The sequence below is a fragment of the Anabrus simplex genome, chromosome 6 (genome assembly GCF_040414725.1).
Source record: "Anabrus simplex isolate iqAnaSimp1 chromosome 6, ASM4041472v1, whole genome shotgun sequence".
Classification (NCBI taxonomy): Eukaryota; Metazoa; Arthropoda; class Insecta; order Orthoptera; family Tettigoniidae; genus Anabrus; species Anabrus simplex.
In genome coordinates this window covers 125,938,828-125,953,978 of record NC_090270.1, presented here as the reverse complement: position 1 = coordinate 125,953,978, position 15,151 = coordinate 125,938,828, and the positions used below count along the sequence as shown (strand labels likewise).

Below are 15,151 nucleotides of genomic sequence, written 5' to 3'. Positions count from 1 at the left end.
CGCTTGCAACCCTGAACTGGGTACCTCATCAGATGCTACACATTGGGTCAGTGTGCTCTGGGACTCACATAGGCAGGGGCATCCCTCCCTGGGAGTCTGCCTGCAAAGAGGGTCCCTACCTGCTATCTACTTTTTATATAATTCCAATGCCTTTGCTGGCAAGACCTAGTGTTTACAGTGTACTATGTCTTCTGGTATAGGCTAGAACAATTTTGTTACTTTCGTTGATTTGTCTCAGTCTTATCCTTGGCTTTGACAATATGTAAGTGACTGAGGTATGAGTGATAATGCCAATTTTTCTGCAGCCAGTTCTTGCTATGAATGGTGTGAAAATGTTGTTCATAAGGTTGGTTAGTGGTCTTGGCAGAGTGATATGTAACTTCTTGCTCAGTAAAGAAAGCAATGGGAAACTACCTCACTCCTCATTTCCTTAGTATGCAATAATGTTATTGGCTTTATGTCCCACTAAGTACTTTAACGATTTTTGGAGATGCCGAGCTGCCAGAATTTAGTCACGCAGGAGTTCTTTTAAGTGCCAGTAAGTCTATAGACACAACGCTGACGTATTAGAACGCCTTCAAATACCACTGGACTGAGCCAGGGTCAAACCTGCCAAGGTGGGGTCAGAAGGCCAGAGCCTCAACCGTCTGCGCCACTCAGCCCGGCTACCCCTTCAGTGATGCCTAGGCCATCTATGACAGGTAATGGTGGAGACTTTGGGCTGAGGAATGAACATACTTATAATTCCAGTGGTGTCCTTTTACTTTAATCCTGTCGGCAATAAAACAGACCAAGGGAGACCTTTGTTTCTGGCTTTCAACCTATGCCATACCCTGAAGAAAAGGAAGTGACAGATTGATGTGAACAAATAACTGGAAAATATGTCAATTTGTACAAAATGAAGTCAAAGGAAACTGTTAAGCCTGTTCCATTTTTTACTTGGAAACATGTTGCACCATCCTTCTTCAAAAAAGATGAATGTGAAAAAAGGGTGAAAGAGATTTTTTTGTGCTAGAGTGTTTGAAGGACAAGGAAAATGTGAGCCTTCCAGAATTGTTCTGAAGGTATTAAAAAAGGTGGTTTGATATTCATGATGTTAGTAGTTAAAATTTCCATCAAAATCAAGAGAAAATACATTTCTTCAACATGGACGAGGGGCTATTATGGTTCGAGGGGAAAAAAAAAAAGAGTTTCTGGCATACCTAGCATTGATCAAAGAATCCTGTGATAAGCTGAAGATAGAATTTTTGAAGCCATTCTACTGTCTAGTACTTCAACAGTATCTGCTTGTCTTCTCTTCTTCATTGTGTCCTTACAAGGGCATTTCACAGTGAATCAGTTGAAAAATGTTTCTGCAAATTATGCCACATTTCAGGAAGGAATGACACATTAAATTGTGGAGCAGTTGCATTCAGGATGCACTGCATACTAAAAGTAGGCCTATTTTCAATGGCAATGGATTCACAAAGAAGGAAGGAGAGATTTACAGATAAGGTCACATCCTGGCAGCATCAAGTGCGACAGGAACTTAAGCAGGCTACAGTTCTGGATTCACTGAAGAACATTAAAGAATCCTCAAGTAAGTTCAAGTATACAATTGATTATGTTTCATTCTGAATGAATTGCCTTAAGTATGATTTACATGCTATAACGCTTGGGTGAATTTGCAGGTATTTGACTCGTTAGAATGGAGGAAGCAACAATGACATACATAGGAGGTTAAAAGATTAAGTGTGAATTATGTTGTGGTCTGGTCAGTAGAAGTAAAATAAGTTTCCCATTAACAGATCTTATTAGCAAGAGGGATGTATCTGACGCTGGCAACCAGGAATGAGTTAACTGGAAAATTTATAATGTCCAGTAACGGACCATTTATATTGGTATTACTGTATTACCCCACCAAACAACTTGAGTGGATTATGACCACAATTTTCCATTTTATGCATGAGACCGAGGTATGTGTGTTCAGTAGAGTGTGTGAAACATTGAGACTGCAATTGTTTTCCTATTTTGTACAAATCACCTTTACTGAATTGCGCATCATCTGACAGCTCTCATAACAAACTGTTGAGCAAGCTTATTTGTGAAATTACAATATTCCAGTTGTTCTCGATGAAATTGATGGCAAAGAGACAGAATTCTTTGAACATGCTAAATATCTTAATAACAAGCTTTCATCAGAAGATACATCGGGTTTAAGCTGCGCACTGTGCTGGAAGAAGGTCAACCTGCTAGTACTGCAAAATGAATAGCGGAGAATGTTTGCATTACCACTAGTACGGGTGATTAGTTTAAATGCAAATACGTGCACCAGTACAAATATTATGGTTGCATAGGATCAGGCAGTCTTGATAAGTAATAGCTATACCCATAAAAAAAAAATTGAAAATGACAAAATATTTGTGTGTACTGATATTTGTCTTACCTTTTCGTGAGATTCCTATAAATCTTCTAACAAGGAATGCTCAACTTGTTCAAAACTGGAATAAACTCAGCTAGCAACAAGGCACAATTGAGTGGGGCTTCCCAGTAAGACTACTCACTCCTCATTTCCCTAGTATGTAATAATGTTATTGGCTTTATGTCCCACTAACTACTTTAACGGTTTTCAGAGATGCCAAGGTGCCAGAATTTTGTCCCGCAGGAGTTCTTTTATGTGCCAGTAAATCTACTGACATGAGGCTGACTTATTTGAGCACCTTCAAATACCTCCAGACTGAGCCAGGATCAAACCTGCCAAGTTGGGGTCAGAAGACCAGCGCCTCAACCGTCTGATCCACTCAGCCTGGCTTATACCAAAGTAATACTGATATTATTAGGAAAAAGTTTCCCTTTGGTGGGGCCATAGAATACATCCACGGTATACGTTTTTTAAGAGATGACTAACAGGAGTAACTCTCCAGGGTCACTCAACTTGTGAGCATGGGTTGGTACCCTAAATGAGTCTAACATTCTTTGTACTTGCCTGTAACAGGCTTCTCACTTTCATTTTTCTATCTTACCTCCCTCAGTCAACACTTATTCTCTTATGATCTTGATGGTATTAACTTTGCAAGCGCTATGTAGTCTTATTTTCATACCTTATATGCCCCTTCCCTTTCTTTTGCTGATATTTTCATTTTGCAAAGTGTCAGGTCTCTTCCTTTTACCTTTTTGATTTGACATAAAAGGGAAAGATTTAGTTGTATGGCACTTCCTGTAAAACAAAATCATTACAACCACCTGGAAGAAAACAGCCTGTAGTTTGGGAATATGTGTAGCCATCTGTTTGGCAATTAAAGTTATTTAAATGTGTAAGATTTGTAGCAGTAGATTTACTGGCTTAGTAGAACTCCTTCCAGGACTAAAATTCTGTCACCCTGGTATCTATTTAGACAATTGGCTGGCAAAGGTGCAATAAAAGTAAATGATGATGATGATGATGATGATTATTATTATTATAACTGTTGTTCTCCTACTATTTTATGTTTCAACTAGGGCTGTGGCAGTAGAAAACACCTATTTCAATTAGGAAGGAGTTTTGTCTAAAACATGATGTACAGGTTTACATAAAGATGGTCTGAGTTCGTCATTGTCTCCTCTAATAAATATGGACATGAAAAGGAAATGGAGAATGCAGAAATTATGTTGTCTTCAGAGAGATTGATATATTGGAATTCATTCATTTATGCCTTTAACCACTTGTAAGCTGAATGAGATTTAAATCTTTACAGGGCTCGTAGGCTACGAAAGGCTTTGGGAGGAGGAATGCGTCAAGCAGGAGTCATAGCTGCTGCAGGAATTGTGGCTCTGGAACATAGGCACAGACTGGCTGAAGACCATGTCAGAGCTGTGAAAATAGCAAAAGGTAAATCTTAAGTACCATTGAAAATTGTCTTGGAGTTGTTTTGAACAATCTTTGTCGTTGTGCCTTCAAATTAATCACATACCATTCTTTAGGATTAACATTTTCTGACACACTGATTGAAATTCTGTGGCTTTTCTGAAATGATCTTTTCATTATCCAGCCTATTTTTATTATTATAATAATTAGAATTATTATTAATCTGTTTTCCTGCTACTGTTCTGTGTTGCAACTGTTATATGAGGACCATCCAGAAATTAAGTTTCCCTACTAAAAAATAAAATAAAAAAGGACAACATAGTAACATGAAAAACTTTCTGACACCTGATACGGCAGTGTTGGAGCTACTTTTTGACATAATCACCACCAGAATTGAGGCGCTTGTCATATCATGGGATCAACTTTTGTATGACACTGTTGTAGAAGTCTGTTGCATGGGAATGGTAGCATGTAACATTCGTCTTAAGCTCTTTGTCCATGTGAAAATGCTGACTGGAGGACAGGAATTTCTTGAGGTGCAAGAAAAGACGAAAATCACTGGAAGCAAATCAGGACTCTACTACGGTGGATGATCAAACACCTCCAACCAGCTGAACTCCTGCGGAACAGTTGCTGTGGAATTCATTATTTTAACCATTTTAGTTTGATCTGATAATGGTCCGTTTTGGTTTAAATCTATCCACCACTGAAAAACACTGTTAGGTATATAATTCTGCCTTGTCAATACTATTAAAAGTTGTTATTTACATCACTAAATGCCACACATGTTTCAAGAAACTTGATTGTTCCCTTCCTCAGTGGCCAATTAAACCATCAAACACATCTGGGACTTGACCTATCACTACCTCATAATATATTTTATTATTGAATATAAGAAAGTTATCTATATAAAATATTTGAAATTTCTTATAGTAATTGATTTAAAATTAAACTATTAGATTTGTCAAACAAATATGTTTTAAAAATTACCTGATATTCAATCTTCTACATAAACTGCAATTGAAATATCAGACTTGTCAAAAAACTAAAACATTTAAAATGATTTAAAAATCAAATTATTATAAAATAAACATCTCTTTCTCCTTAAATTACTAATGATGTCACTAAAAGTAAAATTTGCATCTATAATAATAAGTTTGTTACACCTCCTTGTGTTGTGTTGAACAACTGCTCTGAAATGACTAATCTCTTTCTGGTTGGTTTGCTTTAACTTTCCTTGAGATGATGTGGGGAGAGCCTATCTATTTGAAGACTGCAGTGTATGAAGGTGTGGAGATCATCCTCGTTTCCTTTTCTTATGCTGATCTATCAATGTTTTTAATGTGTTATATGTTCCTGTCCTTTTATGACTTGATTTGTTACTTGTTTACTCCTTTCTGTTACAAATTGTGATGATTAACAAATTTATTTTGTATAGACATGTTACACTGCACTACTTAATCTTATCTTTATGAAGTGAACCTATTACTTTTCTTCTCCATACAGCTATTGCAGAAGCAGAAAACAAGTATGTTACTGTCGACATGCAAAACCTTCAGACAAATATATTACTGATAAACGTTGATGCAAACAGAGTTTCAGCAGAAGAATTTTGTAAGCGTCTTGAAATGGTGAGTAAATATGTTGTAGTGTAACAGAACCATTAAGTTACAACTAGTCTTTAAGGGTCTTCTCAAAAGTTAAAGAAATCAGTCTCTTGTAACGTTATCTGGAGGGATTGATATATTAAGGTATAACAAAAATTTTATGAAACTATAAATGATGTTGCTCTTAAAGTACAAAATTTTTGAATTGCCAACTTTTAAACTTCTTTTATGGCTGTATGCAATTCATATAGTAAGACTAGAATTATTAGAAAATAAATGGAAAGTAGAGGCTTACTAACTTACACTGTGTAAATATTGCTCAAATACAAGAAAAAAATATATACAGATCCAGTATTTGTGGTGTAAGAACAGGGGGAAGATATGAGTCATTTTTCATGGAGTACCTGGATACTGTATGTTAATTCTTCAGCCTGGAGGCTGGTTGCATCCTCAAATAGCACTATGAAAGGTTATATAGTTCTAGAGAAACCACAAAAATTGATGGAGGCGCCCATAATGATGCATACAAGGCAAGATGTGGAGTGACTTAGTTGGCCATTGCTTTCCTCACTGGGCCACAAAGTGCATCACAACCAGCATTATGCTTACCACCTTTCATAATATCCAGATGCACTAGTTGTGCTTTAAATGTCATTACTTATCATCTCCATACTGTCACAGCCATAAACAAGACAGACATCAGTAGAAGCTACATTTCACTCTGACCTGTGCCAAAAGACAGATGCAAACATACTGCACCACCTGGATATTTGTTTTACTAACTACTGAGTCCCAAAATTTTTTTTACATACCGATAATTGAATCTGCCAACTTTGGCTCAGAATGCCAGTGCTTTACTGTCTGAGACACTAGCCAGGCATACTGCTAAGAGGTGAAGGGAGCAGGGGGAAGAGAGGTAAATAGGAGTGATTGTATTGCCTGATGAGGCCAAGTCCTTCCCCTGATATCCTTCTTTGGAGGCAGTGGGAGGATGGTGTGAAAATATTTAAGGACTTATACTTCAAACATTTTTTTGTGGTTATTAGTGGGGTTCAGAAAGTTGGTGTGAAGAGTCTTGCAAGTATCATAGAGACCACATTGCTGTTAGCCTAGTGTTAAAAACAATGGCAAAAACTAATCTTTTGCAATGTAAAAGACTGGGTAGAGTCTGCACTCAGCTGATAGTTAATTTTTATTGAAGTGCAGCAAATAGCACTACCAAAGATTATGCAGTTCTAGAGAAACCACAGATGAATATATTTATATGTGATGTGAATTCAACTGTTTGTTCGGAGACCAACCTACAGTAAGCAATGGAGGTGGATGCAGGAAAAAATTCCCACATATTTACGACCTATGTCTTCCATACCTCAGTGAGCACTGTAACATCCCATTTAAAAAAAAATGAAAAGTGTATGGTCTGCTCTTTGGAGCTGGCCTGTTAAAACTGGGTTTCTCAATGAACTTTCCTTACCTTGATGAAACACTCACCAAACCATTTTTTAAAAATCACTATTTATGTTTTTAAATTTTAAGAATGGATTTTAAATATTTTTGTAAATACCGGTAATGTTTTTCTGTAACTTAAAAAATAATTCTGGATCCATGTAGTTAGCTGTCTCTACAGTCAGATGAATATATTTATCTCTTTTAATGGTACTAATGGTGAAAGTTTCATGATGAAAAGTATTGATGGTGTTGGGTATATTATCTTGTGAAAAGGCCTTACACGTGAAATAGACAACTTTGAGTAAAAGGTGATGGATGTCTTTGCTACCAACAAAGAACAGCGCATGGATTTCAGTTATTGCACATTTTAATCAGACCATCAGTGTTCATCTGGTAGTACATTAGGACAATAATTTTAACTGGAAATATAGTAAGTTTATTTTCATCTTAAATTTAGTACATAGTATAAGCCTGTGAGTTTATCATACAAACAAGATAATTGGTTAGTGAACATCAGGTCTGACAGTACGAACTTATTTTGTTTATCTACTTTCTCAATATGTGACCGATTGGGCAGTGGCTGGAATGTGAAGGAGAGTATCCCTTTATTGAGGGATGTATGCTGTGTTGCCAAGTTAGTCACTAAGAAATCATCAGTTCATCACCAAGAATGTCAATACAGAGAATTCAATTGGTAAAATTTAGTTCCCTTATTATTATTGCTGTTGTCACCAACTAGTCAGGAATGTGCAGATGAAAGGTCTTGCAGTGACTATATTCAAAGAAAGAAAGAAACCGAAGATGCCAGATCATGGTTCATAACAAATGTGAAAGGTTTTAAGAATTAATAGATGTCTGGTAAGTGTGGAAGAGATATCAGGATGAGAAGTATCTGAAGATCTGCTTGAAAACAATACTGATCCTGTAATTCTTCATCTAAATGTTTAATACAAGGTTTGCAATAAGATTTATAGGCTAAAATTGTATTTCTCTTTGGAAAAATCACCATATGCCTTTACTGTAGGATTTTTTATTATGGACACTTGAGTTTAGGCTTGAATTACTAATGAGCCGATAGGCCTTTTGCAAAATGAGCTATACCAATATTTTCCTTGTTTAATTCTGCATTAGAGTGTATAAGAGAAATTGTTTTTGAAGTTCATTAATTACTTTTTATTTGGGGTTGTAATGAATATTGTCCAGGTTTTTGGGCTACTTCTCTAGGAACCGCTCACTTAAAAATATATGCATGGGAAACTGCTTATTTGATGGCAATGAAACTTTTATATATTATTGCCACATGTATTTGTAGTGTAATAGCCCAGGATAAACGTAGAACAAGAAACATGGGCTTGTTTTGAAGCACTCAATTGTGGTTATCAGAAACTACAACTACTGTAACCATACAGTATGATACTGAATTTATGAAGAGTAATATTAATAGGAAGTTGTGTGCATACTGGACCGTGCGATTAACAGCAGACGGGGTGGTGAAATCGTTGCCGCGTTCGGTAGTAAACACAGCACGCAATGAACACAGCTTTTTGTTTACTTTCAACTTTTGCTTTTATTTCCTCGTACAAGTTCCACTTTCCATCACCTTTTCTCATAAGGACTTTAGGCGTTCAATTACAGGTTTAAAAATTATTGCATTCCTAATTTATAAATGTCACACTGTACGTTTTTATTTTTCAAGGTTTAATGACGTTACTATTTACATATCTTTAAAATATTTCATTCTGTCAATATTCTTCGTCTGAAAAGTCACTCTGCTGTCTTTCATGTTTATTATGACTGGCTCGAAATGAGGGTCATTTTCAGACAGTCCTCTTTCTCCCAGTGGTTGTCTTCCATTTTCTTAACGCGTTTTTTTTTTACATTGTTTCCAGAGTTTCAAAAGCGTTAGAAATTGACATATCAGTTAATCTCCCCATATATTAGAACACTTTCAGGCAGAGGCTTTTCGTTGTGGGAATGCCTTATTCATGTAAAAATCGTGTATATTTCTTCGTATTGTGGCCAAAGTAAAATAGAGTTGGATTTTCGAACGCCCCAGCCTCAAACACTGCTTCTTTCTTGACCTGGATGATATATTTCTATCATTCTCCTTTGAAATGGCTTCTACTCTCTTTTCACTGACAACAGCGATAATCCAAAACAATCTGCTACTTTCTGGTACACAAGGAACCTGTGACCCCTACTTTTCCCCCTCACTTTGAAGGAAACAAATAGCACTCAAAACCATTGCAAGTTCGCCCTCTGACAATGGTAGTCTCGGAGGCATCTTGAAGTGATGTGACTAACATGCAGAAGACAGGCAGAATGAAAATAACATGGGGACAAACTAAGGTCAGGGCATTCCATTTCACAACTGCCCGGGCGAGCGTACGTGGCAACCCTGTACCAATTTCACCACCCCGTATGCTGTTAATTGCATGGTCCAGTGCAAAGAAAACTTTCCATCAATATTGCTTTTCATAAATTCAGTATCACACTGTACAGTTACAACGGTTGCAGTATCTGATAAGCATGACTAAGTGCTTCAAAACAAGCCCAAGTTTCCTGTTGTACGTTTATCCTGGGCTGAGAAAATGTTGCTTTATGAAAATGATAGAACTCTTTTTGGGGTGGTTGAAAAAAATTGTAACTAGAGTATTACACTACAAATACATGTGGCAATAACACATAAAACTTTCATTACCATCAGACAAGTAGTTTTCCATGTGTATATTTTTAAGTGAGCAGTACCAAGAGAAGTGAAAAAGCTGGACAATATTTACTACAACCCCAAATAAAAAATAATGAAGTTAAAACACGATTTTACTTACACGCTCTAATGAAGAATTAAACAAAGAAAATATCGGTATAACTCATTTTTAAATAGGCCTGTTGGTTCATTTGTAATTAATGTCTAAACTCAAGTGTCCATAATAAAAGATATGACAGTAGGCTTAGCTACCACCATATATTATTTTAGAGAAAATGTGAAAACTCATAGATTTAATTTTAAAGGGAAGTGCTACATATTATATTTGGTTATGTTAGGCAATATTTTTAGTATCTGATTTTAGGAGTAGTTTATTCCTTATAATAATGAGCTAAAGTGAAATTTTGTGTGTCTTGTTAACACAAATTTTGCAATTGCTTTTCTTGGAAAAGATTGCATTTTTTCATGTCAAACAGTAAAATCACCTCTTTACACTCTTACATTTGGAGGTGACTTCACCCCTCTGATGTGCATTTCTACAGATATAAGATAAAATCTCTCTTTTATCTGTTGAGCCCTCTAAAACTTACCCAAAATTCAGCAAAATATGTAGACTACACTTCAGTCTCTTTCGTTGTTAGGCTCACTCTTCTGTATTTTTATCTTTTCTTATTTTGTTGTTGGTTTTACATATCACAAACTCGGACAAGTCTTATGGTGACAATGGGATAAGACAGGGCTAGGAAGACAGCGACCATGGTCTTTGCCTGATGTGAAAATGGGTAACAATCAAAAGCAATCTTCAGGGCCTCTATCTCGCTGTCAGTTAGCTCCTCAATTGCAGTCTCAGATCTAGGGAAAAAATCTCTGACCTGACCAGAAATTGAATCCAGTGCAGGTTCACTACCCCTAGAGCATAAGGCCAGCTTATTTTTATTTCATGTCAGTATGTTTTGTGTGTGATATTTTATATAATGTGCATTCATCTGTTATATTCCCAGGTAACTAAGGAAGAAGAAACTCTGGCAGCTACTCACGCCAATAAGGGAACAATTGTAAAGGTCTGGCATACCAATAAAAGCTGTGTCAGACTGGTTACACATGAAGGAATATCTGATGCAGATGTACAGGCTGTTATAACAAAATTAAAATTTGTGCTGAATGAATACAAGTAAGTTAATCATGTGCAATATAAATGGCTGAGAATAAGTCAGCTTTTACATAATAATTATATTATTTATTTTTGTATGTAATATTTAATAACAACATACATTTCTGTTATATTTCCAGGTAACTTGGGTGGAAGAAATTCATGTAGCTATGCCAATAAGGGAACAATTGTGAAGATCATTCCTAAGAATAAAAGCTGTGTAAGGGTGGTGACAGAAAGGAATATATGATGCAGACATATAGGTTGCTATTAAAGTTTGTGCAGAACAAATGTGAATAATATAGTCGTGAACAATAGAGAAGGGAAGTGTAATGGTTGAAAATGTTGGAAATAGGTTAATACAAGTAACTACAAGTGGCATATTTCTGTGAAAAGCAAATTTCTCCTCCAGTACAAGAAAAGCTGCAGCTCAGTCCAGAAATGTGTATTGAGATTATAAGATTTTTTATGCTGTAAAAACAAGTACATCTGTTGAAAAAGTAAATGCATAGCCAGCAGGTACAACATGAGCTATTTTTCCAGAGTTTTCACTGTATTTATTGCCCTCAAATATTCAATTAGAAGAACAGTTATGTTTAGGATCTGTATCTACTTCAGTAACAAGTTGAACATGCTGTTCTTCCATTCAGTTGTAGACAGAAATTGTTTTTATAGAAAGAAACATCTGTTATTTTCATTTTTCCTGTTGCACACATGTTCAAAATAATTAAGGCAATGTTGAAGGTATTATACAGTAAAATATTATTGCTGACATTACAAGAGGTTCTGACTGAAAACTTCTTCCACACTTTTCAGTGTACACTATGAGAAATTATACCTTATAAGAGAGGTTCTACTTCTGTGCAGAAAGCGTGAATGTTGACCCTTTAGACTCATTTTGTTTCTCAACGGCCTGTATGACAATATCAGTTCTATTTACCCATTTTTTGTAAGTTTAAGCTTTGTTCCTCAGATGAATCAGTATGTGTAAATTCTTCTGTTACTTTACATCCATAATAAAAGGGCATTTGAAAAATATATTTATTTCAGTGAATTTCATAGAACCTATGTTAAAGAAAGAATTGGTAATATACAAACCTATGACCTCCAATATGTAAACTAAATATTTGTTGTGAATATACCAAATGGAAATATTTTAGCTTTACTGTACTAAAGAAATCTGGAGAGCAAACAATTATAATTAACATATCTTTTTGGTATTCTTCTATTTTAAGAGATGGTGTAGAATATAAATGTGCCACTGATACCTGACGTCATGGTTGCAACATTATTACATGGATATGTTCTCTAATGCCTTCTTAGAATATTTTTAAGCATACTTTGTTATCTTTATCAGATTGCAATATAGAAGCTGAAGAAATAAATACACTAACACTATTCAAGAAAATATATATCTGGAGTAACTGTTTTTGTTAAAAGGGTCCCTTCAGTTTATTTCTGGGGTCACTGGAGTGTCTTGATTTATTTGGGTTCTGCTTGAAGGAAGATGCTGTTTGTGCACCTTATGATTTTTCAGATGAAAATTTACATTATTACGGGGATTCAGATCTCAGTTCTCAGGGGCTAAGCCATGGTGCTAATCAGAGAATAAAGAGGAATAAGCTTTGTTATAATAAATATTGATATGCTGGCTAGAAAGTTTTGACTGTGCAAATAAGCTTTGGAGGTCTTATGCTCCCATTTACAAATGGAGAAGTCTGGATTTATCCAAGACTGACTGGCCAGGACTGGCAAGTGCTGCAAATAGACACACCACCACCCCTGGTTTTAAGTTTAAGATAATGTTCAGTTATCTCTCATAAGAATACAACAAAGCTATTCTCAGCCTCAAACCAAGAAAGGCTCCTGGACCAGACTATATCCCTCTAGAACTCACTCTAAATGGAAGCTTACCTCTCAAAACGAGGCTTTTTTTTTTGGATCCAATTGATATGGGAAACCCCAGAACCACCTGCAAACATGAAAAATTCTACCACGGTCACTATCTTCAAGAGCGGCAACCAAAGTATCTGTGATAACTACTGTGGCATATTCCTACTGTCCATAGCAGGTCAAATATTCGCCAGGATCCTGTTGAATCGACTTCAGATTCTCTCTGAGATGATACTTCCACAGTGTGGTTTTACACATCCAGAAGCACCACTGACACGATTTTCTTTGCTAGACAGTTGCAGAAAAAAAGGAGAGAACAACAGTAACCCTTGTTCTTTGTCTTTTATGACATGGAAAAGGCCTTTGATGTTATGTGGGTGGTTTTAAGGCAGTTTGGCTGTCCTGAACATTTTGTAGGACTTGTCCAGGCACTCCACGATGGTATCATTGGTCAGGTTCTCTATCAAAACAATGTCTCAGAAGAATTTCCAATGACTAATGTGCTAAAGTAAAGGCTCTGTGCTTGCACCTACACTTTTTGCACTGTACCTGACAACTATGCTCTTTGAGACATCTGCCAAAAACACAGATGTACAAATAGTTATTGGTTTGATGGAGGTATTTTTAATCAGGCTAGACTTTGCTCTAAAAGATTAACCCATCCCACACAGGTAACAGAATTGCAATATGCAGATGACAATGCTTCTCCAGCTCTTTTGCCTAAGGAATTGCAAATGTCTGTTGACTACTTTAAAACAGCTTATGAATCAACATTCAGAAAGGTAAAGTTCTTGCACAACCAGCTCCTGGAACCAGTTTGCTAGACTTCACCATCCCAGATACATCTCCAGAACAAGTAGACCACTTCTCCTACCATGGGAGTATTCTCTTGACACGCTGTACCTCGGAGATGGACGTAGAAAACAGAATAAGAGCTGCTCATTGTGCATTTGGATGTCTTTCCCATTAAGTCATTTATAATAAAGATCTAAAAACATCCACTAAACTGATGGTGTACCAAGCTGCTGTTGTCTCCAAATTACTGTATGAATGTGAAACACGGACTCTATACCGCTATGACATCAAGAAACTGAACATTTTCACCAACAGAAGCTTAGGATCATCATAAATATCAAATGAGAGGATTATGTAACCAATGTTGCAGTTCTTGAAAGGGCACAGATGAACAGTATGGATGCCTCCATCATCAGTCACCAGCTCAGATGGATTGGACATGTCCAATGAATGAGTGACAATAGACTACCTCGGCAGTTATTGTACAGTGAACTCAGTTCTGGCAGGAGGACCTACGGTGCTCTTCTGAAATGCTACAAGGATCAGCTCAAAAAAGACCATGTAGAGCAAAAACATCAAACACAGTACTTCGCACACTATTGTTGAAGATCACCCTCGCTGGCGTGCAACCACATCCACTGCTGTCCAGCAGTTTGAAACAGAGAGCCGAAAACTGCACATAGAGGCTCGTCTTAGAAGAAAACCCGGATAACTTTCCCCCAGGTGCACCAAATGTGGTCGCATGTTCTATGCAAGGATTGGCCCAGTGAGCCATCAACGTCATCTACACAAAGCGGACTAAACATGAAACTGCAGATGAAAAACGAATACTCAGATACAAGTAAAGGCCGACAACAACATCTAATCTACAAAATACATCAACGTACTATTTTGTGGTGTCTTTCCAATGAGTTAATGTTCAATCAATTGATGTCAAAAGAGCTTATGGAGAATCTTACATCTTTCATTTTCTTGAAGCTGACGCTGTCTGATTCTTGTGTCATCAACCATCCTATGTTTCAGTGGCCATTTTTGCTCATCAGGGTTTGGGTCTGACAAAACTTGTGGCAGAAATAAGTTGATAAACATCAAAGTAGGCACATGTTCAAAAGTCTTCACGAACCATGTTGAATGGCATGCAGAACCTTTCACATAGTTGTGTAAATCTATTCTCTCCCTCAAGCCATGGAATTTCTACATCTACTGGCCATGTAGATTTTTTTTTTCTTTTTGCTATTTGCTTTATGTCGCACCAACACAGATAGGTCTTACGGCGACGATGGGACAGGAAAGGCCTAGGAATGGGAAGGAAGCGTCCGTGGCCTTAATTAAGGTACAGGCCCAGCATTGCCTGGTGTGAAAATGGGAAACCATGGAAAACCATCTTCAGGGCTGCAGACAGTGGGGTTTGAACCCACTATCTCCCGAATACTGGCCGCACTTAAGAGACTGCAGCTCTCAAGCTCGGTATGTAGATATTCCATGACATCATTTGTTTAATCAGTGCTTCAAACTCTAATGTATTGGGCAGCATCATTTAGAGAATCGAGTTGGCCATGCGGTTAGTAGTGCGCAGCTGTGAGCTGTGTGTTGGCCGATGGCTGAAAACCTGTGGTATTTTATTGCGTTAGTGTGCTCGTGGTATCTGATAATGAAGTTTCTCCCGGTTTGCCCGATGTAGGTTTTTTTACAGGTGGCACATTTGATCTTATAAACTCCTGATTTTA

At 36.9% G+C, this 15,151-nt stretch overlaps 1 protein-coding gene across 1 annotated transcript in view; it reads left to right on the top strand.

The window, feature by feature from the left end:
* Positions 1 to 11,774, top strand: part of LOC136876180 (uncharacterized) — a 153,563-nt gene extending 141,789 nt beyond the window's left edge. Inside the window, exons 8-11 of the mRNA XM_067149905.2 lie at positions 3,714 to 3,847; positions 5,330 to 5,454; positions 10,588 to 10,757; positions 10,877 to 11,774. Coding sequence (XP_067006006.2) covers positions 3,714 to 3,847; positions 5,330 to 5,454; positions 10,588 to 10,757; positions 10,877 to 10,880 — 433 coding nt within the window. The 3' untranslated portion in view covers positions 10,881 to 11,774. The remainder of the gene's footprint in view (positions 1 to 3,713; positions 3,848 to 5,329; positions 5,455 to 10,587; positions 10,758 to 10,876) is intronic.
* The last annotated feature ends 3,377 nt before the right edge of the window (positions 11,775 to 15,151 follow it).